General features: G+C 38.2%; 1 protein-coding gene across 16 annotated transcripts in view; it reads right to left on the minus strand.

Moving 5' to 3' along the window:
* Window positions 1-76: 76 nt before the first annotated feature.
* Window positions 77-26,740, minus strand: part of LOC127617872 (LIM domain-binding protein 1-A-like) — a 32,340-nt gene continuing 5,676 nt past the window's right edge. For 5 of the 16 annotated variants that reach the window (XM_052089995.1, XM_052089994.1, XM_052089992.1 and 2 more), the window contains 10 exons: window positions 13,206-13,308; window positions 12,898-12,942; window positions 9,962-10,037; window positions 8,090-8,195; window positions 7,714-7,886; window positions 7,163-7,285; window positions 6,949-7,032; window positions 3,230-3,353; window positions 2,983-3,152; window positions 77-2,393 (listed from right to left, as the gene is read on the minus strand). In XM_052089995.1, the coding sequence (XP_051945955.1) occupies window positions 2,163-2,393; window positions 2,983-3,152; window positions 3,230-3,353; window positions 6,949-7,032; window positions 7,163-7,285; window positions 7,714-7,886; window positions 8,090-8,195; window positions 9,962-10,037; window positions 12,898-12,942; window positions 13,206-13,308 (1,235 nt within the window). In that variant the 3' untranslated portion in view covers window positions 77-2,162. Of the gene's footprint in view, window positions 2,394-2,982; window positions 3,153-3,229; window positions 3,354-6,948; window positions 7,033-7,162; window positions 7,286-7,713; window positions 7,887-8,089; window positions 8,196-9,961; window positions 10,038-12,897; window positions 12,943-13,205; window positions 13,309-14,833; window positions 15,171-26,740 lie in introns of those variants that run through there. The other 11 variants (XM_052090002.1, XM_052089996.1, XM_052089997.1 and 8 more) reach the window with 11 other exon arrangements.

Here is a 26,740-nt window from a genome sequence, read left to right on the forward strand (position 1 = left end):
CACCAAGACAAATTCCTTGTATGCGGAAGCATACTTGGCAATAAAGCTGATTCTGACTGTTGCTGTGCATGTTTTAGCCACTTACCACACATAATAAATGTGAAAACTTGTTTTATTGGTACCATACATCAATTGTCAATGGCAGACAATATAAGCAAATATATATTCATAAAACCACTAACAAATGAGCTCGAAAGGACAGAAAAGAGCACACCTGTATTTGTGGATGATTTAGTAAATGAAACTAAAACAGCACTGTATTTTATGAGACAGCGATGAGAGAAATTAATTTAGGATTTGTATGTTGTTGCCAAAAAAACCAGGATGAAAATGTTACAATTTGCTAGTGAAATGTAGCCCTCTGGTGTTAAAACCCAATAGACTGTAACCTGAAGGTAGCCTCTAGGAATTAGCAATCAGGATTGTTTTTACATTATCTAAAGTTTAATAAGGATTCTTATGGATTCACTGAATTTGATATAACATTTTAGGCAAACATAACATAGAATATGAAATAACATACAAAGGAAACATTAAATACACAGTAACATGTTCTGTCTTGATATATAATGCAATGGCAAAGCCTTATACATTAACTATAATCTACCTTAGGTGAAAGGTAGTTGTACCTTTAATGCATCTAAAAAACTTTTGAAATTAGAAGTTTAGCTTTACTTTTGACATGTGACAGATTCTTTAGCAAGGGGTGAAAGGAACGGGGTTCCTAAAGAAGAGTAAATAGAATTACACTCATACAGAACTTGGCTACAATCTTAAATATACAATCACAAATACATAAAATGATGTAAAAACAATCTTTATATAAATGTGTTGTTAAAGGATCTTGCTCCTTGGTCTGTAGCATTAGGGGAGAAAAAATCCTGGGATGCTAAGTATATACCACAATTTCTCAGAAAAGGATGCTTTCCTAGACTTTTAAAGCAAACTAATCATTGTGAATGACTGGGTTTATACAAAGCCATTGGGCTGGTTCTTCTCAATAATCTAAAAAACTTGTAGAAAACAAAAATGTTCATTGCTACGGTCTGGACAAAATGTGCCACCAGCCGTTGTACTAACAGTGTAAGATTTAGATCTGCAAACAATGAGACCAATACAGTTGCAACAGCTAATGTCTGATACATGCGGTCCCCAGACATACATGCCATGATCATGTACAGTAATCTCATTTTTTTATGACAATTTAAACATAAAAAGCTAGACAGTTAGGTGTAAAGCTTAGAGCAAAGTTGCATCTACTTATAATAATGTTGTTAACCAATAACAATACAAATTTTTTTATTTTTCATTGAAATTGAAAGCATTTTCCAGTTAAAGATTATCAATTTGTTTTTTAATAAGAACAAAATTCATCATAATTTTATAAGAAAAATTGATCCAAAATACAGTGACAAGAGTGCAAAGGATATTTAGAGTTTTTGTTTGCTTGCTTATTTTCTCCTTAGAAATCGTTATAATAATAATAATATAAAAAAAAAAAAAAAAAGAATTCTCTTAAGTCTGGCTTAATAGTCATGCAAGTTCTCCATGACCATTTTGGGCAAGACCAAACTCAAGACCCTCAATGCTTTACACTTTATTTACTTTTACTTTAAGGACTTTACGTAGTGGTTCTCAACTCCGGTCCTCAAGCTCCGGAACTGTACAGGTTTTTGTTCCAACCAGGTCCTACAAAACAAATAATTTAGTTTTTAAAAATAGAGCGTTGGGTTTGAATCTGAGGTGCACACAATGGTCATATCACTAAATGGTTAGATAAAAGTGATTCTTTCCTGTCAAGTGAGCACAACAGAAACGGCCATGCGTTTTAAAAGCACAGCGCGCACAGACAGAGACCCGAGGTTGGAACAATAACCCGACACGGCTGCCTTCACTAAGCCTGTAGAGTCGAGGCTCTACAAGGTCAAATGGGCCAGACACAGAACTGATGGTATGAAAATGACTCTCAAACAAAAGAATCAACAAAACGGCATGTCTGATGGTGACAGAGCAGGATGATGAGGTGTTGGCCAATTGAGGACTCATCAAGCCAGAAACTATGACAAGAAATCCGGCTTAAGAACTGTCATGCGAATGCCGGTTTAAACAAAGGTGCAAATGTCCTCTGACAGTTATGAGCCCTTTGCTAGCCCCTAATACTTCTACTGGGATGACTGTGAGGTGGGATTGTCATTTTTGCTCTCCTGGCTGGAGGGAGCTTTGTTGTTCCAGGGGCTGTTGGTGCCCAGGGCTGGGGAACTGTTGAAACTGTCCTCGTCGTCGATGCCATTGGCCGCATCAAACTGTGTGTTCTCCAGCCGTGTGATCAGCCGCTCATCCTCATCCCCGAACTCCCCTCCCATCAGTGTGGGCTCTCCCACCACCATCACATCCTGCAGGGGACAGGAAGGGGCGCAAAAATTATCCCCGCAAGCCGGGGGTGCTCCGTGGGGGACGCAGTAACTTTCAACACCACATCGCAACTTCAGAAGGCACTGAAGAACTAGACCTCCACTATTCTGCCCGCTATAAGACAATTGAACCCAAATCGTGAAGCCCAGCACAGTTCACCAGCCACAGGAACTTAAACCTTCAAGAAGTGCTGTATGTGAAAAGGCTAAGTTCAGTCATTGGGGAACCACAATAAACAGCTCTACCATAGTGAAAAGATCAGCGGTGGGCATCCCGGATCCTTGAGTGTCGCACGGGTTCATTCCACCTCGGGTCTCTAGTATTGGCCACGTCTCTGGAGCTCAGAACACCCTACCCCAACAGGCTTTAACAGACATATCAAAAAGCCACAGACCTGCGGCCCTAAAGGACCAGGGACTGCCCAGCTTTGGATCATGTCCACTTGTCTCAAGGTTGGGTCTGTCTTCCTATTATTACTCATAATCTTTAGAAGGTCAATAAAAGCCTCCCTCACTTACACCCCTCCACCCGTAACCCAGCTGAAAATGGACATCAAAATGAGATGCTTACAGGTACCTGGCTGGCGAGCGCGAAACTGCTGGCTGGACTTTTCTTTTTACTGTTGCTGTTGTTTCCCCCTCCTGAACTCATGGTGCTGCCACCAGACATTTTTCGTTTCCTTCGTTTGTTGGGAGCCTGTCTCGCAGGCTCAGCTGGAGAAGGAGCAGAAGACATCATATCTGAAACTCACAAGGTGAACACATAGGACATTTGTGGATATTTGATTCAAGTCTGAAAAAATTGACCTGTTTCTCACCTGGTGGGGCCACCATCCTCTGCCATTTCTGAAAAAGGCAAGTTTTGAGGCAGTCTCGTGGGCTGAGACTGTACGTCTTATGTCTGGACATCAGCTCCTGCATGGGCTCCAGGATTACACAAAGCTGTAGAAAAGATAAAAACAACGGGTTTAGGCCAATTTATACTTCTGCATTGTACCTATGCCATAGGCTACGCATCGAGGCCAACATGGTGGTTTTTATTTATAGTTCAGCATTGTTTTTATTTAATGATAAAGCCCCTCCACCAACAAGCAGATGGCAACATATAATCACATTTCATTTAAATTATTTCCTTCTAGTTTACATATGACCCAAACCCCCAGGATTCTATCAATGTTCTGTCTATCTGAGATTAACATGCGTAGGCACATTATTAGTGTGTGAAACCTCCCACTCCAAGAGCCAACATAATGTACATTTCATAAATTTAAAAAAAGCTACATCATTTGTGCATTCAAAAGTATTTATTAAATTAATGTAGCATTAAAAACAAGTTCAACTTATGCTGTATTTAGGTACATATTATTAATTCAAAGCTTAAAATTTGGTCTTTTCAATGCATAAAGGAAATATAACCCACACTGAATAGATGTATTTTTTTATTTGCAGACAAATTAGAAGTTTTCATAACTTATCAAATATGATTATTTACTGTACACCTAACTGTCAAAAATACAGTCAAAATATCAAACTGATTGGAAAGTTCTTGTGTAGAATAAAACAAATATTGTGTCACTCACATACCTAACCTATATCGAGTAAAGGTCCCTGGAAAAAAGTTTATAGGCTGTAAACAGATGTCTTTCATCATGTTTTCGCTTGTAAATTCATGAAGCACAAACAGAATATAAAAAACGCAGATGTTCCTGAAAAACAAAACGAGTCCAACTACAATGTGACACGATCACTGATCAGTGGATAGTATGCATAGATTTTAAAATAATATTCAATATTATATGTGTGTATGTACAGTATCTCACAAAAGTGAGTACACCCCTCACATTTTTGTAAATATTTGATTATATCTTTTCATGTGACAACACTGAAGAAATGACACTTTGCTGCAATGTAAAGTAGTGAGAGTACAGCTTGTATAACAATGTAAATTTGCTGTCCCCTCAAAATATATATATATATATATATATATATATATATATATATATATATATATATAGCCCTATTTTATTTTTGAAATGACATATGTTAGCCAGCAGGTGGTGGCAAAAGATCATGTTTGTGTGTAATATGAGCCAATTGGTGACATAAAGGGAATCCGTTAGTCATTGTTTACATAGAACAGCGCTCATTGTTTACTTGTTCATTAAACTGTTGTATATAAGCAATATCACACTCGCAATCGTGCTATATTGCCCTACATCAGCACTGCTGTAATTACCTACGGCCGAATCACAGCAGTGCTTATGTAGGGCCATATCGCACTCTTGCTCATGTGATATTGCTTAAATATATGTCATTGGTCTCTTACTTTGTATACCGTAATTTCCGGACTATTGAGCGCACCTAAATATAAGCCGCACCCACTGATTTTTAAATAAAATATTATTTTGAACATAAATAAGCCGCACCTGTCTATAAGCCGCAGGTGCCTACCGGTACATTGAAACAAAGGAACTTTACTCAGGCTTTAACGAAACACGGTGTGGCAGCGGGGGCGTGGTCAAGCGCCCGTCCGGGAGAGAAAAGCGGTAAGGGCGCTTACACCTGAGCTAAATTATGTCTAACACCGGTGTCTAATTTCAGTAAGCATGGGGAGAGCGTCATAAAAAGGCAGCAGCCACAGAGCTGAGAGAGTGACACACGTCAGTCTAGTGTTGGCGCATAGAAGAATTGAGAAACTTTATAAAATTGATTGTAAACATTGCTGTGGCCATTAAAAGCCTTACCTGGAACGTCAAGTGCCCTGCTGAAAACTGTCACACTGGTGCCCGTGTGACAGTTTTCCCAAGAAGGACACGTGAAGCAGGGCACTTGAAATTAGACACCGGTGTTAGACATAATTTAGCGCAGGTGTAAGCGCCCTAACATCTTTTCTCTCCCGGACGGGCGCTTGACCACGCCCCCGCTGCCACACAAGGCTTGTAATAAAACATTTGCAGTAAACAGTAGCCTACCAATAAAGTCATTGGTCACTATCTTCCTCGTCCTGTGCACTGAAACCACTGAAGTCATCTCCTTCGGTGTCGGAGTTGAATAGCCTCAGATTTAGTTGTCTATTTGCACTGAGTCAATTCCTCACGCTGCTGTTTCCAACATCTTATCATCGACTCATTAAGACCAAGCTCCCGTGCAACAGCCAGATCAATCGCCTTCAACTTGAAAGCTGCATCATATGCATTTCTCCGTGTCTTTGCCATGGTGAGGGTGACAAAATTACTACCGTAATCAGAATGATGGGAAGTTTCAGCGCGCTCGATTTAATCTAAACAGTAAACAAAAAAAGTTGTTTTGACCTTAACCCGTACGGCAATTTCAATTGGTCTAATGAAAGCTTCACGCCGCCAAAAAACTGAGCACGTCACAGAATTTTTTTAAAAATTTTTTTTTAATATATATATAAAATTTGAAAGCGGGAAAAATCCATATATTAGCCGCGTCATTGTATAAGCCGCGAGGTTCAAAGCGTGGGAAAAAAGTTGCGGCTTATAGTCCGGAAATTACGGTAAGCTGATACATCTTGTTAATTTTTGTGTTTTGTTCAATTAAAAAAATTATTATTATAATATTCAAGAAAATGTGCCACTACCATAGATTTCTTTTAGACATTCTGGGAGATAGTCTCTGGTTACAAAGCAGACCAACCAAAATTGTGATTGTCTGCTTCAGTGCGATGTGCAGATACAATTTTGGAGAGGTGCATGTCAGGATACAGTGTATAGGCAACGCCGTAACCGCCGCAGCTAACTGTTGCCTCGGCATAGGTTCATTAAAGTATAAATTGGCCTTTACTTGAGTAATAATTGTCACGAGAAATTGAAACCTCCAAAAATTCTGCCAATATAAGAATAGATGAAAGTACAGCAATAGCAGATTGTAGGGTTGGGCATATGATGGTATATACCATGTTTATGTATAAAAATGTATAAAAACTATTTTGCTATACAATATACACCATGGTCGACACAAATGTGGTGCTAAAAGTGGGGAGGGTTGCTTTACGTTATTTACAAACCAAAGTGACAAAAACCTAAAGCAAAAATAGAGAGTGGGATGAGTCCCAAACCAGTAAAAACGAACGCAGAGTTTTGAATTTCTATCCATCAAACCGAAACTTTCGAATGTATAATATTATAAGTTTTACCATGTTAATTCTTTTGTTTTAACTGAAGTGTTGATGTAAAGCTGCTTTTGCACTGATGCCAGACTTATTTGTTTAAGAACAACTATCTTCTGATTTGCATTTGGTTTTGCATTTAAGTTTCAAACAAGTAGAGAAAATAATAAAAAGAGATAAAGTACTTTATTTAAACTTAATTTTAAGTAGCCCACTTTATTTCCATTAAAATATAAACCATTTTTCTTTTACTTTCCAGCAACAATCTTGCAATATACAGTATACTGTTACCGTAAAATTAAATTACTAATCCTTTAATAAAAGATTTTTGTCATACCAGCCTACCCCTATTTGATCTGTTTTCTAATTGTTTTCTTTCTGTATACTGATGTTAAAAGAACTTACTCGGAGGTAGTTCAGCGTCGAGTTAGATAAGCCACATCTTGTGATGTTTTTTGATAGCTGGTCAAGCATTTGAGGGTCTTGGGACTGTAGGGGGAAGAGTTTAATAAATCAACTTAAATCATAGAATACATCTGATTTGCTTGGTGCATAACACACATTGTACTGATCATTGTTATCCCACTGTAAACCGTTAGGATAAATATCCAAAACTCACATGCATTGCCAGGATGCTCCTTGGCACAACCTCTCTGTGCTGTCTGATACTGAAGTGCCACGTTTTTATACGCATCATGTCATCAAACATAAACTCCAGGTATAGCCGGCCCTCCACACACACCTGAGGATATGAATGGTCTCAGTTCAAAAACTACAAGTGCAGTTCTTCAAAATGCTGGCCTTTAATAGATGTTCTTAGTCTACAATAGACTGTAGAGTTTATTTTATGGAAGTACTTTGATTTCCATTTAAGATCACAACAAGAGTTGGTGTCTACCTATTTTGAAACCACATTCCATTTGAAAAGGAAATAAACAGGCAGCACAAAGGCAAATGTTAACCAATAAATAACACAAAAGTTAGGATGTATTACTGACAAGCAACTATGATGTGCATTGCATAACTATGGTCATTCCAATAGATCTTGTGGCGTTCGCATCAGAGTTCAAATACAAAGCCTGAATACAGTCAGCTGAATATTAGAGGCTCAGTACTATGGAACTATAGTTCTAAAAACTAAGAAGCCATAAAAGCAGAGGAAGGTGATACCTGTGTGAACATGGGTTTGCCATTCTGTGTAACCATGGTGCACTGGTCGCAGTCCAGAGACACAAAGTTATTGTGGAAAGACTCCTTGGGATGTTTTAGCACATAGAAGAGTTCAGTGGCCCCACCCTCAAAAATACTTCTAAAGTATCGGGGGATCAATGTCCTACCAATGGCTGAAAACAGGAAGTATTTCTGATTCAGTTACATGGAAAATCACAGACAATGAACATGTTTCCATTTGTTTAGGTCTTTCTTTGATCATTCAAGTCAAATTTAAATACATTGGATGTAATTAGTTCATAAGACACAGGCATCAACATCAAACTAAACCTTCAGTTTACATTTACTGAATTGACTTTATAGGAGAGGATATTACTATATCGTTTGGGTCCATCTTCCAGACAGAATGTAATAGTCAGCATGGCATCGTCTTCGAAAAATTCTGTGGTGAACGCATCCCACCATAGATTGTCACAGTCCTGCTGAAAAAAGCACACAAACAGCACAAAACCTTTATAATAGCTTTTAAAATTGCTACAGTGAGGAAAATAGGTATTTGAACACCCTGCTATTTTCCAAGTTCTCCCACTTAGAAATCATGGAGGGGTCTGAAATTGTCATCGTAGGTGCATGTCCACTGTGAGAGACATAATCTAAAAAAAAAAATCCAGAAATCACAATGTATGATTTTTTAACTATTTATTTGTATGATACAGCTGCAAATAAGTATTTGAACACCTGAGAAAATCAATGTTAATATTTGGTACAGTAGCCTTTGTTTGCAATTACAGAGGTCAAACGTTTCCTGTAGTTTTTCACCAGGTTTGCACACACTACAGGAGGGATTTTGGCCCACTCCTCCACACAGATCTTCTCTAGATCAGTCAGGTTTCTGGGCTGTCGCTGAGAAACACGGAGTTTGAGCTCCCTCCAAAGATTCTCTATTGGGTTTAGGTCTGGAGACTGGCTAGGCCACGCCAGAACCTTGATATGCTTCTTACAGAGCCACTCCTTGGTTATCCTGGCTGTGTGCTTCGGGTCATTGTCATGTTGGAAGACCCAGCCTCGACCCATCTTCAATGCTCTAACTGAGGGAAGGAGGTTGTTCCCCAAAATCTCGCAATACATGTCCCCGGTCATCCTCTCCTTAATACAGTGCAGTCGCCCTGTCCCATGTGCAGAAAAACACCCCCAAAGCATGATGCTACCACCCCCATGCTTCACAGTAGGGATGGTGTTCTTGGGATGGTACTCATCATTCTTCTTCCTCCAAACACATTTAGTGGAATTATGACCAAAAAGTTCTATTTTGGTCTCATCTGACCACATGACTTTCTCCCATGACTCCTCTGGATCATCCAAATGGTCATTGGCAAACTTAAGACGGGCCTGGTTTAAGCAGGGGAACCTTCCGTGCCATGCATGATTTCAAACCATGACGTCTTAGTGTATTACCAACAGTCACCTTGGAAACGGTGGTCCCAGCTCTTTTCAGGTCATTGACCAGCTCCTCCCGTGTAGTTCTGGGCTGATTTCTCACCTTTCTTAGGATCATTGAGACCCCACGAGGTGAGATCTTGCATGGAGCCCCAGTCCGAGGGAGATTGACAGTCATGTTTAGCTTCTTCCATTTTCTAATGATTGCTCCAACAGTGGACCTTTTTTCACCAAGCTGCTTGGCAATTTCCCGTAGCCCTTTCCAGCCTTGTGGAGGTGTACAATTTTGTCTCTAGTGTCTTTGGACAGCTCTTTGGTCTTGGCCATGTTAGTAGTTGGATTCTTACTGATTGTATGGGGTGGACAGGTGTCTTTATGCAGCTATCGACCTCAAACAGGTGCATCTAATTTAGGATAATAAATGGAGTGGAGGTGGACATTTTAAAGGCAGACTAACAGGTCTTTGAGGGTCAGAATTCTAGCTGATAGACAGGTGTTCAAATACTTATTTGCAGCTGTATCATACAAATAAATAGTTAAAAAATCATACATTGTGATTTCTGGATTTTTTTTTTTAGATTATGTCTCTCACAGTGGACATGCACCTACGATGACAATTTCAGACCCCTCCATGATTTCCAAGTGGGAGAACTTGCAAAATAGCAGGGTGTTCAAATACTTATTTTCCTCACTGTACATTCAAATTGACTGAATGATTTGCATGCATGTAAATAAACTACTGATTTCATCTAGCAAACTTTAAATGGGTGTACATTTACAGGCACAATCTTGTTGAAAGTAATTTCCTAACCTCTGTCCAATTCTGTAGCCTTTTGTTTAGCTCAAATATTCTGTAGTCTGTTTGATTTCCATACGGCGTGTGCCTCCTATAACAGAACATGAATTTACACATTAAAAAAAAACAATATATCATATGATGTAATACAGAGCATTCGCAATTGTGTTCAAACATGTACTCTCACTGACTCACACCTGTAAAACCTACGTATTCATACAATTCTCTAATCAGCAAATCATGTGGCAGCATTGCACTGCATAAAATCATGCAGATACGGGTCTGGAGCTTCCGTGAATGTTCACATCGATCATTAGAATGGGGAAAAAATATGATCTCAGTGATTTTAACCGTGGCATGATTCTTGGTGCCAGACGGGCAAGTTTGAGTATTTCTGCAACTGCTGATATCCTGGAATTTTCACACACAACAGTCTCTAGAGTTTACTCAGATTGGTGCTAAAAGCAACAAACATCCAGTGAGTGTCAGTTCTGCGGACAGAACCGCCCTGTTGATGAGAGACGTCAACGGAGAATGGCCAGACTGGTTTGAGCTGACAGAAAGGCTATGGTAACTCACATAACCCCTCTGCACAATTAAAGCGAGCAGAATACCATCTCAGAATGCACAACATGATAAACCTTGAGGCGAATGGAAATGCAGCCTTAGCTTTCTGTTGTTGGCTGACAACCCAACGTGGTCTTCTGCTGTTGTAGCCCATTTGCCTCAAGGTTCAAGATTGTCCATTCTGAGATGCTATTCTGCTCGCTGCAATTGTACAGAGGGGTTATCTGAGTTACTGTAGCATTTCTGTCAGCTCAAACTAGTCTGGCCATTCTCTGTTGACCTCTCTCATCAACAAGGCATTTCCATCCGCAGAACTGTCTGCCACTCACTGGATGTTTTGTTTGTTTTTGGCACCACTCTAGAGAAAATCCCGGGAGATCAGCAGTCACAGCAATACTCAAACCAGCCTGTCTGGCACCAAAAAATTATACCACGTTCTAAATCAATAAGATAATTTTTTTCTGATGGTTGATGTGACCATTAACTGAAGCTCCTGATCTGTATCTGCATGATTTATGCATTGCACTGCTGCCTAGGGTTGGGCGATGTCCCCTAAATTGGCAGTTGACGATGTTGACAATAAAACATCGCGATGGACGATGATATCATCGGTGGCGGGGGGCTTTAATTGCATATAATTTTCGAAAATTATATGAAAAATTATAATTTCGTTATTTTACTAACCAAACTAATGACTCATCGGCGCTTTATCAGTAGGTTGCATGACACGTGAAGCATTTTTTTTTTTTAGCTTTCACTTAAGAAGAGTTGTGCACTTTTTATTTTAATATATCTCTTTACATAAATACTATTTTCCACTTAAAAACTATAATTTCGTTATTTTACTCACTGATGAGCAAAAGGTGGAGGCAGAAATGACCATGTACCTGCAGGAAATGGCCATTGATGGGGAAGAGGACCCGCTGACTTGGTGAAAACGAGCGACAAAAGGTTTCCGTTCATGGCAAGATTAGCACGGAAATATCTGTGCATATGTGCTACCAGTACTCCATCAGAGCGGGTCTTCAGCACAGCGGGTAGTGTAGTTACTCCAATCCGCAGCTTATTAAAACCAGATAAAGTGAATATGTTGGTATTTCTGGCCAGAAACATCGAAATTTAAACATGGTCTATGGTGAAAGATATTAGACTTCTTTACGCATTTTTCAGCCATCCGTTCTGGAGCTATTCGATTTTGCATATTATTTTTTAAACGTTCATTTGTGTAGTTCATATGACCACTTTACAATATTTTAATAACATAATTTATTTTGTAGCCTGTGCTGAAGTTAATTGTGCTGCTAATTATAAGTGAAATGTTAATGCCGAGTTTCGGTCTGAGTGTTGTTCCCGTTTTCTAGTTCTTTATTTGTTGTTCTTCTATGTTTTAATAAATGTGTGTTATTCATATTCACCTTGTTTCTTTCATTTGATTTGACATTATGGATTTATGGCCAAGGAAATGTTTCTTTAAAAGTATTAACCAGACAAAAGTTATTTGACGTTCGCTGGTCTGGGTTTATCTTAAACTGCCGCTTCAGTGTATACAAGAGCTATGTGACAATGAGCAAGATGTTCTGAGACACTACAACTACTAATAATGAATTAATAAAGGCTATTTTCTTGTAGCCTACAACATAAAATATTTTAATCTAAATGTACAGTGTAAGACATGTAAAAAAAGACAAGAAGCTAACAATGTCAAGATCAATATTTGTGTAGCCTGCCTGACACGGTATTTTCACAGACTAACACGTCACGTCTCTGGCATATACTACAGTATTTAAAATAGCATATATGCATTAGTTATATTCTCAATTTAATTTACAGAGCAATCCCTGCAAAGTTTTTAGGTTAACTATAGAAGAGACTAGGATTAGTGAGTCACACTAGCAAGACTCGCAAAAGGGGGCGTGGCATCACGATGGTGGCTCTACATCGTGATGTTGGTCAGCCATCACGATGGACGATGATATTGTCCATCGGCACAACCCTACTGCTGCCACACAATTGGTCGATTAGATAATTGTATGAATATGTAGGTGTACAAGTGTACCCAAGTGGTCACTGAGTGCAAATCAATTAATTCATTCTTTATACGTTTCTCAAGAAAATGGACAGATATTATGATTTAATTAGTATTTAGAGAAGAAGTGCCGAGTCTGAAGACTTATAATGGTTTATGACTTGCAAAACCATGTAAAAAAAAATATATATATTATTTCATGCAAGAGACAAAAAGCAGAGGTTTACAGATTTAGCACATTCACTATGAATTTAGACCCTGCAAACATAGTCTACTGCCATATAGACAAAGATATAATCAAGCCTAAAAAATATGAATTGCCAAATAAGGACACAATTTTTCAATAGATTGCACTCACCCTATTCCAGGTTCCATGTAAGATGGGGGATACATTGGTGTCGGTCTGCAATACAAGGAGCTTTATGCATTATGAAGAATAATATATCATGGGCGAGAAAACAACTCTCAAACAATTGACTTTCATTTGAAATATCTACAGTGAGTCCAGATTGGGCTGCCCATTAATAAGGTACCTTAATGTATGCCCAAGGTACTCTAAAACTCAATGCGATTCAGACTGTGTACGAGATTGGGGATAGCTAAATATCAAGTAACTACTACTCCAAATCTTTGTGAACCAACAACAACATGAGTTATAAATCTCACCCCACATCTCTATCCAGCATTGCGCCTGGGTGAAATGGAGGGAAGGCACTGCCGTTAGGAGGCTCCTTTGGGGAGTACAGCTTGAATGACTTGGACGAACAGCCTAGAATATGTAAAGACAGGAAGACAATAAGAGAAAGAGAGAACACTCAAGAGTCCATTCAACATACAGACAATATATTTATATAGGCCTACATTAATTATAGCCCATTCATCAAATATACAGACAGGCTGACAAACACATCCATTAGCATCCTAATCTATTCAGGCCAACTGCCATTTAAAAAAAAGACATTAATCTGGCATTGATTGGCAAGGATGCACTGTGTTCTTGTCTGTTGCAGCCTTTCAATTACTGGGGTTCAGTGTACTTTCATCTGAAGAAAAGGGTACCTATATTTATTCCTGCAATTTTTGGAACAAGGCTGTAAGGCCACATACACAGATCTACCCATCTTCTAATCTGATGCACCACTCTATCAATGTTCTGTCTATCCAAGACTATAATATGTGTAGGCACATTATTAGTGCTCGAAACCTCCCACTCCACAGGGCCAATGTAATGTGTAGTGCAAAAGCTAAGACGACTAACAGTTCATTCTGTAATTTTAGCCCATCACAAAAATAATAGAAATGAGAAGTAAAACAAAATTTTTAAAGAAATGATTAACACGTGTGCTGATAAGTTGTAAAACTTAAGTTTGTTCCTGTTGGTGATCTAACCACTATTAGCCTCGATGTGTGCAATATGTACATCCAACACTGACCACCAGGCTGCACTGATGCTTTTATGCAAAGGGTCACCTGGACAGAATACAGTCCATGCATCCCATGACAGTAATACCAAAACAAAGGGATTTTAAACTGGGTGGGGTTTTCCATGAGCAAAGATATAACTACCAATATTCAGGCAAATGTGTAATACCCCAACATTGTTACAACTGTTTAACTGACTGTTACACTGGACAAATTATTAGGCTATTATTGTGTATACTGCGAATGTTGATCATTAGTAATTATTAGCTCATGATATTACAAAATAAAATACTGCATTTTAATACATATTAAGATTATTTGTAACAAGTTCACCCACCCATGGTCATAATGCATAACTGAAGCTTCAAAACTTAATGATTCATAAGGAGAATCTAGTCAATGTACAGAAATTAATATTTAAAGTACCCTTTACACTTCATTTCAGGTAAACCTGCAAACTTCCACCGACTGTTTGTGGTGTGCACATTGTTGCTAAGCTCCATTCGAGGTGTAGCCAAACATAAAATAATAGTCACTTCATAATACAGCGCCTTAGGGCCACTAGTAAAACATGCCGCTCTTCATTTGAAGTATACATCTTTTGTGTATCTTAACAAAGAAGCTTTGAACCAGCTTTAATATTTGATTGTCTGCTTTAGCGACAAACATGATAGCCTAGCTTAGCCAGCCCTGGCTTCACTCGCAACAACAGACGGGCAAGGCCCGCGGATTATCCCAGAGTAAACATCATCGCCATAGCGACGCAATTCAATACCATTTTCTCGAACTTTCGTCTAAGAACGAAATATTGCTATAAAATTTTTATTGAACTGCAAGCGTCTACGAGCGCACGAGCCTCACGTGAGCCGCACCTGCAGAAGGAATTCTCCGCTCTCTCCTCGGACCTCCTGGTAATATCCCTGTGGACTGTCGGTCGCTGTTAATAAAGCGAGGTGAACTGCATCATCAGCTTTAGCCCTTCAAAACCATCACTCTATGTAAAATGCAGGTACAAAATTCAGTTGGAGGGTTGGTTGTTGTAAATTGTGTAAAACTCGAACCTGGCTCAATGGGTAAAGAAGAAAATTGTCCGTGCGACCCTTTGTTCTTGCATATGAACAATGGCACAGGCCCTTCTTTCTCTACGGGCAACCCCCTCAACACTCCCCCTGCTCTGCTCTGCTGGAGAATCAACCCCTCGCCTTCCCCTCCAACGAAACCCTCCCCCAGGCATACTCAACTGCCTTCTTCCTCTTGCACTTAGTAAGAATCTTACACGTCGAAAACCCTCTGTAAACGCTGTAATGTTGAGAAAAGCCACACACAGTTAGACACCACAGAGCAGACAGTTTTTTTTTTTTTTTACATAAAAACCGTACTTTGGTCCTTTAACAACACATGCGTTACCGACGAGTGCAGAAATATTGCTGTATTTTAAGCATCTACACACGTTTTGAAGATCCTGCTGATGCATGACTTTAGCCATCCTCACACTGCAAAGATGACAAACAGGGGCATCTGAAGTGGCAATTTGCTGAATTGACACAGACTGTTTAATGCTGCTCAGAACAGATATAAATGCACGTAAAAAGCAATACAATTATAAAGTGTTATGAGATTAGTGTTTTAAATAAAATAATGAGTACATAAATATTAAATGAATGAAAATATGAAACTATACTTTCAAATCTGAAAATAAATAATGAAATATGTGCTCTGTGGCAACAACAAAATTCAATTAAAGGCTGCATTTCATTTACACTGAAACAAAGCAGTATCAGAACTGCCTTTTGATACTATAGGGCACAAACTAGGGCCTAAGCATGATTGTGCCTTCACACAGAATCTTGAGCAGGCACAGAGCAGGATTATCTTGGCTGTTTAAAGACATCTTTGGAATATCATCTCTAAATATCACAAGAGCAGTACTGGTGTACGTATTCTAAAGAGTATTCCAGGTTCAATTTAAGTTAACCTCAGTCGACAGTATTTGTGGCATAATGTTGATTACCTCAAAAACTAATTTGTCAACCATTTTCTTGAAAGAAAAAATAGTTACAATTTGGGTTACAGTAAGGCACCTACATTGGAAGTAATGGAAGGAAATCAGTAAATGTTAAAATACACAAAAGTATTCAAAACAAGTTTCAAAAGTATAGCCACCTGACATCAATATTATAGGCTACATGTTAACATGAATTTAGTGGTAAAATAGCTTACCAACCTTTCTGTGTTAAGTTATATTTAATTTTACAATTTTGTTGCATTTGCGACAAAAAGCTGTAACCCTAAAAGGCCTTAAAAATGAATATTTGAACAACTTTACTGCTGAAACATAATATTATAATTTGATAAATATTATAATTTTAAGAATTAATGCAAGTTATTTTATAAAATTATAAGCTTCACATTTCTGCATTAAAACCCTCCAATAGTGGCCCCATTCACTTCTATTGTAAGTGCCTGATAACCAATTTTATTTTCTTAAAGAAAAGGAGGGGCAAAATTATTTTTGTGGTTATCAGCATTGTGCCACAAATGCTGTTGATTGATCTTAACTTGTATGGAACCTGGATAATTCTTTTAATAATACATATTGTTTTAACACCTATGATAACCAGTACACAGACATGACCGATTTGATTCACAGCCATGCTTGTATTAATTTATAACAACAGTCTAGCTCATGTCATGTTATGCTGCTTAAATGTACTATTTACAGTATGTATAAATTAATTTGTTAACAAAATGCCTTTAATAATCTGCTGGAATAAATAAAGCCATTTGTTTTATTCTGAACTCTTCTCTCCCAAAATGAGTGGTGTAATAGTCTAGTGGTGAAAGTCCCCTCATGTGGGCTGCCATGTTAAGATCACATGACCAGCTGAATACAACTCGCTTAATCTCTGTTATATGACACTTTCACTTATGGATTACATTAATCATGGCTGACTGTTAATAGGGAATTTCTACAATGGCATCGGTAACTGAAAACTTGATTTTGAATGATGTTGCATCCATGACCCTAGGTAGGTGACAGTGTCCAAGATACAAACAAAATAAAAATACTGAGTGCATCAAGCATAAATTCTTCTAACAACTCTAATTTTTAAAAGATTTTTTCCCTTTCATGGTCATTATGGATGAAAGACATTACAAACTACATCTCTTTCAAAGAGAAAATACTTCAGAAGACATGACAACATTTTCTGTAAGGTATCATATTCGCCCATTGATGCTCCCTGGTTTTTACGATGCATTCTGTGAATTATTAGGGAGCAAACGTTTCAGTGCGCTGGAACAATTTTGCGATTGAGACAGCCCTAGAAATGTCAGACTCCCTAGTCAGTGCCCTGACTACTGAACTAGTGAGCTGATTGACCCCAAGTCTTCAGTTCACTTAACAATTACATGCAAGTGGATTAGGTTCGGAACTAAACTCACCCTGTATAAGTGTAAACAAAATTAAATTCTAAAACTGTAATGGAAAATAACAAAGACTGAAATATAAAGGTTCATCTCAAAGACTGCTAATTTCAAACTTACTTTGCATTTCACAATAATAGTTCAATCTATTCAATAAGACGATTAAGTTTGGTATCTGTGATCTGTTAGCTTTATGTAGACATACTATTCCTGAGAAAGACAAAGCATAACAATTCATGGTAGAAATATTGTTCTTTTCAAGAGTCTGTGGTTATATTAATTTGTGTCTGAGATAAATCAGCAGCACATAATGCATTCTCAACTGGCTGAGGGTCACATGTAAACCCGTGTGATGGGTCAGGCCTCTTTACAAACACTCTCGAAAATTGGAGCAGTATTGCCCCCTGGTGTCAATGAATCAGAATGAGCTTTAATGCCAAGGAATGGTTTTGGTTAAAGGAGAAACCAGGGCACACAGAATATTACAGTGAGACACAGAATATAAAACAAGGTAAGAGTATAAATAGACATACAAATAAAAGTACATATAGCAGAATGGCATATGTACATGTGGTAATGTATGTGCCAGGTAATGTACAGTAATTTAATTAAATATGTGAATTTACATATGCACATGATATATGTATTTACATTATTGCACTAAGGGGGAGTCCTGAGGTGGTTTAATTGTTCAAACAGGAAGTGGGCAGGGTGTGTGGGTTTCAGAGTGATTCTACCTGCATGTTTCCTTACTCTGGAGACATACAGGTCTTGGATGGTGGACAAGGGGGGCATCAATAACCTCTCAGCAGTCCTGACTGTCCGTTGTAGTTTCCTTCTGTCTGATTTGGTGGCTGAACCAAACCAGACAGATATAGATGTACACAGAACAGACACGGTGGCCGAGTATAACTATGTCAGCAGCTCCTGTGGCAGGTTTAACTTCCTCAGCTGGCGAGGGATGTACAACCTCTGCTGAGCCTTCTTCACAATGCAGTCTATGTGAGTGTCCCACTTCAGGTCCTGAGAGATGGTAGAGCCCAGGAACCTGAGCTGCCACAGTGCTGTTCAGGATGGGGGGAGTCCACTATCATCTCCAATGTTGAGCGTGTTCAGCTCAAGGTTGTTGTGATAAAAACTATATTTACTGGGAGACTGAAGACTTATTATGGATCTAATACACAACTCTATTCAATCAAAAGACAACTCTCAAAAGAAATGTTGAACAAGAAAACGATTATAGCTAAACTTCCACTAGAGGCTGTTGCAATTTTAGAAGATTTATGGAGCATTATGTATGTCCTTTATCTGCAGCAGTGAATCTGTTGTCATTTTAAGTCCTCTAGTTTAAAAGGCAAATTGCTTTTGTGGGTAAATCTTCTTCCTCCACTCAGCCATGGTGGCTGACAAAATCTCTTTCCCTGATGAGGCCTCTGCTTGCCTCCCAGTGCTCCAGGGGCTCTTTGTTATGCCACTGCCTCATCTCACCCAAACACAAGCACAGGAGGAGCAATGTGCCTCTTGCTCACCCAGGCTGCTCGCAGCTACACGGCTGGTAGAGTGCGATAATGCTCTGGCGACAGACAACATATGTGAGGGCCATACAAACTACTGTGGAGGACTGACTGCAGAAAAATTCATACCTAATGTCTGTCCCGACTCAGCGAAATGTTCAAGATTTACTTGCAACACTTACATGTTTAATGAAATCTGTTTAATCAAACCATAGACCATATCAGGACTAGGGTTGCAACGGTATGAGATTTTCACGGTATGATAACCGTCTCAGAAAATATCACGGTTTCACGGTATCATGGTATACGGTATTACACAATTACTATTATTAGTGAAAACAGAAGGGTTATTTATTTATTTATTTTTGAGCAAACACTTTATTATAATTGAAACCATTTATTTTATTGATGTGTAAAAAAAAAGTCTCCCTTTTTAAAATAAAATAAATAGAAAAAATAAGAAAGTTAACATAATTATAATAAACAGAATTATAAACATGATAAAAAATATAATGTAACTATAACATGTTATATAACTAATGCATGTTAGTTTACATGTTAAATGAACTACTAAATGAAAAATAACATCAGTTGTGTGAGCTTTTAAAGTAATGTCCTATGATTATTAACAGTTAACATATACTGCAGGTGTGCAACAGTGCAGCCAGACTGCTCCTGTCTGTAACTTTAACTCAGTGGTTCTCAACTGTTTTTGCTTCAGGACAGATTTTACATTAGACATCAAGTGGCGACCCACCATAGTATAAAAGTAACCTGTATTTAATGTATCCTGGGTTGCAATTCCTTTTATTTTGCAAAGTTTTTATTCATGGTTTTCCAGTACAAGGACATGCATCAAGTGACATTATGTTTGTTGATGTCAACAACAAAATCTACAGGAAGTTGTCTCTCCCCCTTTTAAAAATTGAAGAGCATATTTACTTACATGAGCCCATTATTATCCCGTTTGTTACCTAATATTACATATTTATACACATATTACATAGAAGGAAAGGCTCCTCCTTACCATGGTTAGGTCAGTGTGCTAGTCTTAAATAATAGTAATAATAATAATAATGTATTTATGAAAAATAAATATTAGCTGAAACACATCTTGAAACTTTAACTAAAACTAACACTGTTGATATAAAATGAGGTCTAATAGATTCTTCCTGTAGATTATTTCAAATGAAACTTTTGTCAAAATATAACAGTTTCTTTCACTCATGTAAAATCCTGAAACTAATTTGTAAAGGTGATGGTGCGTAATTATTAATATTTTTAACTATTGTGGTAAAAGGGCCACATCGGGCTGTAAGTAGTGCATGGGGGGCCACATTGTATTACTTTTGAGATACAATGTTCTGCATTGATTTGGTTTTTGTATCTTTTAAGCCCAGAAATAGTTGTGTACTCAATTTTCTGAAGTGTATCTGTGACTAGTGAGACTATTCTGCAATTACCTAAAGTGTTGTATTACTCGACAAAGATAGATACTTTTCTATCAGGCATTAAAAAACGGAATAAAGGCGGATATTATAAATGTATTTTGCCATCTGTACTTCCCTGTTAATTTATTATTCATGTTTAATAATAATAATAAAACAAATTTTTTATAGAACTTTTAATGTTTGTCGCAAAGCGGGCGAGTTTACTTTGCACAAATAAAAAATACATTTACATATTCATCTCTGGCTTGCTTTGCTTGCATGTCAATGATGCTGAGATCTACTTTTATATTTAATTTAATCACTGAAAGAAGGTTTAACTGCTAAATTAGTAGCACCAAACATCACAAGCAGCCTCAAGAATGGACAGAGTAGCCCTATAACACTTTTCCATGAGCAGAATATTGCACTACAGATAGCTAAGTTTGATCAAAGGCGAAAGCGAGACGTGCATGGTTGCCAGATTGCACAGAATAAGTATAACATTAGGCAGAATATTTCCAATTTGCGCAAGTATAAATCTCAAACTGGGGGTGTTGTGTCTCTTATCTGGCAACCCTGAGCATGTTAAACGCTTGTGGAGACGCGTTAGGTCCCATTGAAATATCCAATGAAAAATAAAAAACGCTTTTACAATAAATGAGCCACGGGCTATATGTTGCCCACGTCTGCTTTAGCTGTTTGCGAGATTATCATTAAATCTGCGTCAGCAGTCCTAAATAGTCTATCACTTGGGCGGCCGCCGAAATATCTTCAATGAGAGAACCATGGCATTGTTCTTTCCCTGCTGTCCGCGACCCAGTCCAACTAGACCAGTTGAGAAACACTGCTTTAACTCACACACAAACTCATGTGAGACCCCCTCGCCTCTCTCAGACGTTTTTTCCGCTGCGCGCGTGTCACAAGTTGATGAGTCTGACAGGCAGACAAGGAATAAAGGAGATGACCACGCACGCGCACGTGAGATTCTCCGTCCGGTTGCATTTTTTTTCTCAATACCGTAGATAAGCAAATGTACATTGTATGATAACCGTCAATTTTCAAACCGTGGTATACCGTGAAACCGGTATTCCGCTGCAACCCTAATCAGGACTGTGCGTTTACATTTGTGCTGTATTTAGCTTTACTTTTCTTTAAACCTTTGGTGTCCCCAGAATGTGTCTGTAAAGTTTCAGCTCAAAATACCCAACAGATAATTGATTATACCATGTCAAAAATGCAAATTTATATGTTAAATAAATGAGCTGTTTTTGTGTGCGTGTCTTTAAATGCAAATGAGCTGGTGCTCCCGCCCGGTATCCAGAATAGGGTGGTGTTTAGACATCTCTTCTTCGGATAACTAGACATCATAAGCAATATGACTGACAGCTAAAATAGTGGTGTTCAGCCCTATATGTTTGTGTATATGTGTATGTGAACAGGAGTCTCCATCAGAAGGGAGAGACTCCATCAGAAGTAACAACTTTGAGAATGAACCAGGAAGTTTCCAAATGGTTATTTGATCAATTTATTTATTTAGTATAGTTTTTTCAGCAGTTTTACAACGATGGATGAGCAAGACACACATACACACACACAACTACCATTACAACATTCGCTATGCGCTATAACAAAACAACACACACAAACAAACATGGCCGTGTCCGTCAACAGTCGTGGGCAGGGCCTGTACAAGGTGACATCACTTTGTACAGAATCCGTGAACAGCTTGTTCTGAGACAGTGCTCATGATTAAGGGGGATAAAAAAAAAACGACTGGGTGGATCTGTATCATTATAGGATGGTTGTGTACACACACTGCCAACACACATTTATGTTCAAACATGTAAAAGTGAATTTTCTATAAAAGGTCCCCTTTAATGGTTGCCTTGGACTTACACTGACACCTAGGTCCATGGAAGCAGCATCATTCAAACTCAACAGTTATCACTTATCAGTGCCATTACAGAAATTCACTATTCACAGTCAGCCATTATTTATTACTTAATCTATATATGAGTGTTCAATAACATGGTGGTTACAGAGATTAAGCGAGTACTAGTATTTGGCTGGTCACGTGATCCTAACAGTTTTATAAGGTTACTGATATGATTGGAGCCTTCATTTAATGCGAGTGCTCATGATTTTTCAAAATTATGTATCAAAATTTAGATTAATTACTTTGCATTTACATTTAGCAGCCGCTTTTATCCAAAGCGACTTACAGTGCATTTATTACAGGGACAATCCCCCCCGGAGCAACCTAGAGTTAAGTGTCTTGCTCAAGGACACAATGGTGGTGGCTGTGGGGATTGAACCGAGAACCTGCTTACCAGCTCAGTGCTTTAGCCCACTACGCCACTACCACTCTACTTTAGGAGTAAAACTTTTTTAATGAGGAAAAACTTGAGCTAATAAGTGGTAACACTGCAAAAATTAAACCTTAAAATGTTAGTGCTTGTAGGTTTTATTGTAAAAACCAACATAAGGTCTTTACAGAATCAAAAATCGTGATTAAGTTGAATTGGATCAGTTAATAAACATTAAAATACACACAATTTCAAAAGTATAGCCACAAGAAGTAAATGCTATATATGTTAGCATGATTTTACTGTGATAAATCTCTGTAGTACATGATTTTATTATGATAAAATACTTACAGGTTTACACAGCATTATGTTGCCAAAGTTGCAATATTGGATATACTTTTACACAGATAAGGTTACTAAGTGATTTATTACAAAATTATTTTAACACGTATGATGTTTATATCTTGTAGCTTTGCTTTTGAAACAATATAAATTATAATGTTTATGGACCATCCCCGTTCACTATAACTGCAATTTTCTTTTGTATGTTTTTTTGTCAATAAATGTAGGATGAGTCGAAATTACTTATTTGTGTTAATCAACATTATGTCACAAATGCTTTATTGAGCTTAATTTGTATTAACTCATAACCCAGAAAATTCCTTTAAGCTTTCTATCAACACATGCAGTTTATTTGGTTTATACATCTGATACTAACCATCTATCAATCTTGAAACCTGATTTGCAGGAAATGTTCACATTTGTATGGGAATGTATAGTTCAATACAGAAATCTAAAGTAATTTGTCCTGTGAGAAAGCTAATATTTGAATAAACAGCATTTTTGGGACGAGGGATGAAGACCTCTACTCCTATATTTCGGCCAACCAACATCTGGCTTTAGGCATGACTCACTCTGACACAATTTAAAGGTCTTCCTACACTCTGATTTTAAACTGTGGTGTTTGTTCACTTTGTTGTCCAACACCCTTTTCCATCAAATATAAGTGTCAAACCACAAAAACCAGCAGGAGAAATACTCATTTAGACTGCAGAGAAAAATCAATAAGCAGTAAAGCACACTGAGGAAAAACACATTCGCTGTCATTGGGTATAAATCAGCTCAGACACTTTAGGTGTTCTCTACATAAAATACAGACTTTAGGTACAAGGGCAGGCAAGCGTAGGGTCTGCTGTAATCAGACTCAAGTCTGTTTTCCTTGGTAACAGCATCTGCAGGGTTAGATCATGGAGGTTTATTGTGGTCTCAGGGCAGGAGGCACTGAGTTGGAAATCAATGGGAAGCAAACAGCTGATTCCCATCTGCCTTCTTGGACACAAACATGTCTCAACAAATTCTTCCAAGATCAAATTATCTGAGCCATGCTATCCACATTAGATTTATGGCTCTATACTTTGAATGTATGTCAACGATATACTATTTATATTTTCTCCAAATGAATTTTGATGCAAAGTTGATATTAAAATGAAACATTATTGAGAACTCCATACAGTCCCCTTATCTAAGATAAGAGCTAACTCTGATCAATAAAAAAATATTATAGGTTATTTTATTGGCAATTGCTAATCTATTGAATTCATAGGGGTCAAATTAAAATACTACCCTTTAAAGGAATGTCCCAGTACAAGTTAAGATGAATTGACAGCATTTTTAGCATAATGTTGATAACCACAAAAAATAACTTAATTGCATGACACTTAAAATGTAAGGGAACGGAGATATTCCATAAACATTAAAATACACACTGGTTTAGCTATTATAGTGAGTAGAGCCATGAGATAGAGCCATGAGACGTAAACATTAAACATGTTAACGTGATAAAATCGCTTACAGTATAACTTTACACAGTTAAGGTTAATAAGCAATTTTATCACTCTATAGCAATTTCTTCATATGGTGTTAATTCCTTTGAAAAAATTTGTATTTCAACGTATATGGACTGGCCAAATTCACTTTCATTGTTAGCCTTATTGTAACATTGATTTTTGCATCTTTTTTTAAAATGGGGGGCAAGTTGTAATTATTTTGGTAGTAATCATCATCATGCCACAAATGCTGTTGATTGAGCTCAACTTGAAAGCTCCTTTAATCATGATCAATCACAGAATTTCACTCAGTAAATCAACTTTCATTCAGGTAGTAAAATCACATACGTGTCCTTTTAGTTTAGACATGGCATTGGTTGATGCTGTGTCGGAGTTGTGCAGCTGCCAAATGCCAGCTCTCATCTAATATTTCCTCACCATCACCGACACGTGACATAATGAGCACTAACATTACCTTCTAAATGCTGCTAGTTGCTGACAAGTTGAGGGGAGCTGATTTTGTGCACAGGAAGCCATTTTGTTCCAGCTATGTGTAATGAGACAGATCTGTGAGACTCCGGAGCAACGAGTGGAGAGGGGGGATGTTGCGCGCACACACACACACTCATGCAAAACACACTTTTGTCTGCACAGGCATTGCCAATCCAGCAGAGAAACGGTAAATCTGTGCAGCTACTCTTGACTTGACACACCCTACCCTTGCTCTGGGCTCCCGTGGCCATTGTGCAACTTGAAACAGGCTAGCTTTGAGGTTGCTATTTTAGCTTTCCTAGAAGAAATTTCCTTCTGATCAAGGGGCCATGAGACATTCTGCGTGAAGCAACAGAGCACATGCTGATGTTGAGTGCCTGTGGATGTGAGGAGTGGGTGGATGGAGCTTTTAGCACCAGCACAAATTTCCATGACTTATTATCATGTAAATAGCTCACATTTAAAAGCTTCAGAATGGGTTGTTATCTTGCTCAAACAAAGCTATAAAAGAGGCCGTTAAAAGCAAGTAATCTATGCTCAGCAATTTCCATTAATCCATGAGGGAAGATCGCTGCTGCCCACTGTACGTGCAGCCCACATGAGCAAAGGAATGTAAACAAACCAGACTTCAAACGGAACCTATGTCAAGGGGAGGGGCGTGCGCTGGAAGCAATGATAGGGAGGGAGGTTGCGTCGTGTTTCTGAAAGAGGTGAACATCGTAAGCAGGTTTTATGGAGCTCCTCTGCCTTTTATGAAACAGCACAGGGGGACTCTACACAAAAGCAGATGAACCCAGCAAGAAAGACCCGTCTCGCTTTCAGTCTCACTCTCTCATGTTCTTTCTTCTCTACTCCCTTTTTCCCGCCTCCCTTCACAAAAAAGGAAAGCAATCAGATAGGACACATGTCTGTGGAAATTTCCATGACTACACTCATAAAAATGCACCCTTGCGACATGTTTTCAAACAAATGTTATGTGCCAAATTTTGGCTTGTTTATCGGTGGGGTTGCCAGAGAGGCTTTCGTGGAGGGCTCTTGTGCCGAGATAAAAATCTGAAGAAACTGCTTGCCTTGTGTTTATGACACCAAAAAAAGCCCCAACCTGGTCCAAACTTGCCTTGATTCTTTTCGTATAAAATCCTGTTTTTAATCTTCATCTCAATGAGGGAGAGGGTAGACATTATGTGCCTTGTAATTGTGATTATCTTTCCACAACATACATGAAGTTTGGTAAAGGCTACATGGAAATTCATGGAAATTGAACATATGGACTCTATTACAAAAGTATTTAAGTGATTCAGAGACAAACTTGTGAGAGAGATGGAGGGAAAGACTGGGTCAGAAACAAGGGTGCCTTGTCTAGCGGTGTACAGTAAATTCAACCTCTCTATTTAGGTGCTGGCACACATTGGTCTCCACAGCAAAGTCAACATGGGCTATGTCAGAGCTTTCAGAGGAGTGAGGTTTAATCATCTCAGTGCATTCTTGACCACCCTTAGATAGCTATGGATATTCATTATTGTACCCACAGGTCTGGCAGCATTTTAAACTTCTGACTTAAGAAACCATGTTCTCCACAGTTCATTTTGCTAGCAATTTGGACATTGTGCCAAAAGGATAGAAATGGCTAAATAACAGGAACCAGCTTTGTATTGTGCCCTGTCACTCTTAAAGGAATAGTTCACCCAAAAATGAAAATTCTCATCATTTACTCAACCTCATGCATCCCAAATGTACTGTATATAACTTTCTCTCTTCAGCAGAACACATTTGAAGAAAAATAGA

This window comes from Xyrauchen texanus, chromosome 24 (assembly GCF_025860055.1).
Source record: "Xyrauchen texanus isolate HMW12.3.18 chromosome 24, RBS_HiC_50CHRs, whole genome shotgun sequence".
Classification (NCBI taxonomy): Eukaryota; Metazoa; Chordata; class Actinopteri; order Cypriniformes; family Catostomidae; genus Xyrauchen; species Xyrauchen texanus.